Here is a 4,204-nt window from a genome sequence, read left to right on the forward strand (position 1 = left end):
GAAGTACTTTACTAAAAGAAATTTCAAACAAAAGGGTCATAGGACCCCACAACCTTTCAAGTAGGTTTGCCACCAACTTTACATCAGTCACATTATTCATTCAAGTTGATTATCAAACATATTATTTTTATTTGGAAATAACTTCATTCATAAATCCTTTGAAGCATTCAGATTATGAACCATTTAATGTTTAGTCATTCAGTTTTTTCAAGCGTACCATTTTTCAAATATGGTGTCTTAGAGAAAGTCGCATTATTGTAGATATGTGTGATAGTACATTATCTGTTTACAAAAATGTATAGTTTATCGTTTTAAAGCATTTGGGACGTTCACATTTACTATTGTATGAGGTGAATTACAACATAATATGTTGTAATCACCTCATGTGTACTTAGATTTAGATTAGATTCTATTGTATCTTTGTATATCTTTGGTTTTTTTTGTTGGGTTATTAGTTTGGAGTGTGTATAATTTTACACCTTTACCAGTATATGCATCTTACTTTACCATTGTATGCAAGTTAATTGCTACATGTTTTCATATCATAAAATCGCGTAATTTGTATGCGTAAATTTAAAAAGAAAATGTCAATTTATTTAGTGAAAAACCATATAAAAATTGTTTTAATCATAATTAATTACAAGTTGAAGGGATTGCATGTGTGCAACAAGTATTAAAAAATGTAAAATCTTTGTGGGCCAAATTGGTAAATCCGTATTTAGAGATTGTTGCAAAGGGACCATTTGTGTTCAAGCTTATGTGGGCTCCCTAGTAACATTTTTCCAGCAACACCAATGCTTCAATACCATCACCATTTAGAGTATCAAACAACATAAAACCATTTTTATGTGTAGATCTAAGTGCAATATTAATACCAATAGGTTTTCCCCATCCAAAGTCTAATTTGCTGTAATTGAACCCACATAGGCTAGAACACCAATATGTTCCATTGACAACCTTATTTAAATTACCTCGCTTTAGCACTTTGGAACGCGACGCTTTTATGTATTCGCCTATTTGTTGCACATTTTGGATTCCTTCAAGTTCTTTTGATATCGTTTTCTTTATATCTTCAACCACCTTACTTAAGGGAGTTTCACTTGTGTGTTTGTCTGTTGGAACCATTACTATTGTGGATATATTTCCGAATGTAGATTGAGGTAGCTTTTTCTCAAGCTTGTTACGCATATTAACCATAATAATAATATAAGATGTTGTAAAGCAACCAGATCTTGTAGCGGCTGCTTTCGCTGCAGCTTTGTATAGTAAAGAGGTCAATACATCAACTCGTGAAGGATTAATGTCTATATCGACCATTTTATTTAGTTCACTTAATTTTGAGTTAGGGAACACAAATTTCTCCGAAACGAAATTTTTCTGGTCAACTTTACGAGCTCTAGATTCCACATTATTTGATTTGGTACACGGGAATTGAATGAAATGTGGAATATAGGGAATTACGTCTTGATGGTCAGCCGAACCATAACGTGCCACTAAAGCCCAATGACCAAGAAACGAACCTAAAGTACTACCGTCACCAATAATATGTGACATAGATACTGCCACTCCCAATCCACCACAATCAAAGTGATTGAATTGAACCCCAACAAGACTTGTATTACAAGGAGACTTGTAATTGACTAAATCATTAGTAAAAAGGCAGTCAAGAGTGTTGTCTAGTTCACTTAAATGTAGGTACTTTTCAAGATTGTTGTTGATTCTAACCTCAACAAATACAACACCTTCATCGTTACAATTAACATAAGGTGATATGGGTGAGGACATCCTACCTGCGAAAGGATAGTATCGTGTTAGAGTTTGTGACAACGATTCTTTTAGAACTCGAGCCTTTTCTTGAGAGGTTAAAGTGCAATTTTCATTGTTTGGGTAGAAGAGAACTATTGCCATGTATGCTTTTGGGGCGAGTTGATCAACTGAGGAAAGATTGTAAGTATATAGATGTGAAGGGGTTGGTGATGAGGGCTTGATTATTTCTTGTGAAATAATGGTGTGAAGTTGCTTTTTTCCTGAACTTAATCTTCTTACTGAACTTAATCTTAGAAGCTTCCCTATCATCTTTTTTAACTTTCTAATCATCATAATCAATTATGTGTAGACACTTTTTTCGAACAACAATTATGTGTAAATATTGATATTGATATTAATTAGCCATGTTATTAAGTGATGAAGTTATTTATGTGCTTCAGTTCATAGATAGTTTCAAGATGTTCTGGATTAATGCCGTCCTGATTAGATAAAGTTTTTTTATTCTTGAGAACAAGGTAAAAACAAGATAAAATCAAGAGAAAGTGTATCGATTACAATATATTGATCCCAACGTCCCAAATTAACGATAACGATACATCCAATACCAATCATATGTGGTTAAAATGCTTATCATTTTGAAATTTTTGGTGTAAGCTAAGTTAGAAAATATGGTAAACTTAAGGAAAAACTATTTGAAAATGCATCAGTTAATATTAAAATGCTATAATGATGATGTCATTATTAGGTTAATTCCTTTGTTAAGAAAAAATTAAAAAGAAAAAAAAAATCTAAATATAGTTAGTGATGTCATTAATCTAAATAATTTTGAATTAAAATTAAATATTATTAATTAATTATTATTATTAAATCTTATTAATAATTATTTTAATTATTAAAATTAAATAATTTTAAATTTTTTTAATTAATTATTTTGAATTGAGTACGAGAAGGTATAAAACCTAGGTAGAAGGAAACCAATTCTAAATTTATATTTTAATTTATATTTTTAAAATAAAATGACTACCAATATTATCTCTTATGATTGGATGTAGATTGTTTAATATGCATTTTAGGTGTTTGATGAAAAGTTCAGCTGACGAGTTTCTTAGTCAGACTATATGATTTCACGGGTCATTAAACTAAATGACTTTAACATTTACGTTCACTTAATACCTAAAACATATAATTAAACTGTTTCGTTTAAACAAACCCGTAATTTCACGGGTCATTTCACTAGTTTTTAATAAGTTCCTATTGTATGCGTCCAACTTTCAGATCTCTTATTGTATACATTCAACTATGTAAATTGTTCTATTGTATGTAGTTAACATGTTATAACAGGTAAACTTCAGGTCAACGTCTACACAACATTATATTAATGGCCCCTAATGTTTGTCACATATTGCAAGGTAGTCATTTATGTTTTTCTTTGAAACTATTGATCCCTCTTGTTTGTTCTATTCCCACAAAGCTTAAAACTTAAAACCTGAAACTAGTATGAATAATATACATATTACATATTACATGTATATTATAGAAAACACAAGAATTAGTAATATGTAGCTCTTAAATAATAAGAAAAATTAGAAACAATAGCTAGCCAATATTTTAATCCAAAATTACTACATGAAACTTGTTTGGAATCAACATTTTAAGCTTCGCTAACTAAAATCATTTATTGAAAATCAAAGATTGATTCAAATTTTGATTTATAAGACTCGGTTTGACTTTTTGGTTTAAACTTTGACTCATGAATTGAAGATTAAAAGAAGGAATTACGATCTAAATTTTTGCAGATACATTCACGATGTTATTGTGAATCAAACTACAGTCCTATTTTTTTTTTTTTAATAGTTCCAATGAAGATGAAGATGTAATTGGAGGGGCTTGATGGAGAATATTAGGACTATCCGCGTCAAAAATAAACATTAGTGTCAAATGTGAAATTTTGGGCAAATATAAAGGACCAATTGTGTAACTTTTTCTTCAAATTAACCGGATACCAGGTTAACAAGTCATTATATACATACAATAGCACAACTTAAAAAGTTAAATGCATACAATAGGAGATCTGAAAGTTAGATGTATGCAATAGGAATTAAGTAAAAGTTCAATGTATTTTCAAACAATTTTCCCTAAACTTAATTATTCTATCTTTCTTTAGAAAAATCATTAAAGTTCCATTGTACCTTTTAATATTATTTAATATTAAATATAGCAATTACTTTTTGGTTACTTTTTGTAACAAAATAAAATGAAGGGCAAGTTAGACAATTCATCGATATTTAGTGGAACTAATAAATACAAATAAATAATGGATTTCTCTAAACGATAGTTGTAAGAGGCGTAATTAAAGTGTTTAAAAGTCTTGTACATTTCAATAACTATTACTTTAAATTTAAATAAATAACTCCTAACTACAATACTTTTAGCACTT

The 4,204-nt window shown here is 29.5% G+C and overlaps 1 protein-coding gene across 1 annotated transcript; it reads right to left on the reverse strand.

Moving 5' to 3' along the window:
• Positions 1–768: 768 nt before the first annotated feature.
• Positions 769–2,076, reverse strand: LOC139874887 (deacetylvindoline O-acetyltransferase-like). The gene has a single exon (XM_071862279.1). The coding sequence runs from the start codon at positions 2,074–2,076 to the stop codon at positions 769–771; it is 1,308 nt and encodes a 435-aa protein (XP_071718380.1).
• Between the last annotated feature and the right edge of the window lie 2,128 nt (positions 2,077–4,204).

This window comes from Rutidosis leptorrhynchoides, chromosome 11, assembly GCF_046630445.1.
Source record: "Rutidosis leptorrhynchoides isolate AG116_Rl617_1_P2 chromosome 11, CSIRO_AGI_Rlap_v1, whole genome shotgun sequence".
NCBI lineage: Eukaryota > Viridiplantae > Streptophyta > Magnoliopsida > Asterales > Asteraceae > Rutidosis > Rutidosis leptorrhynchoides.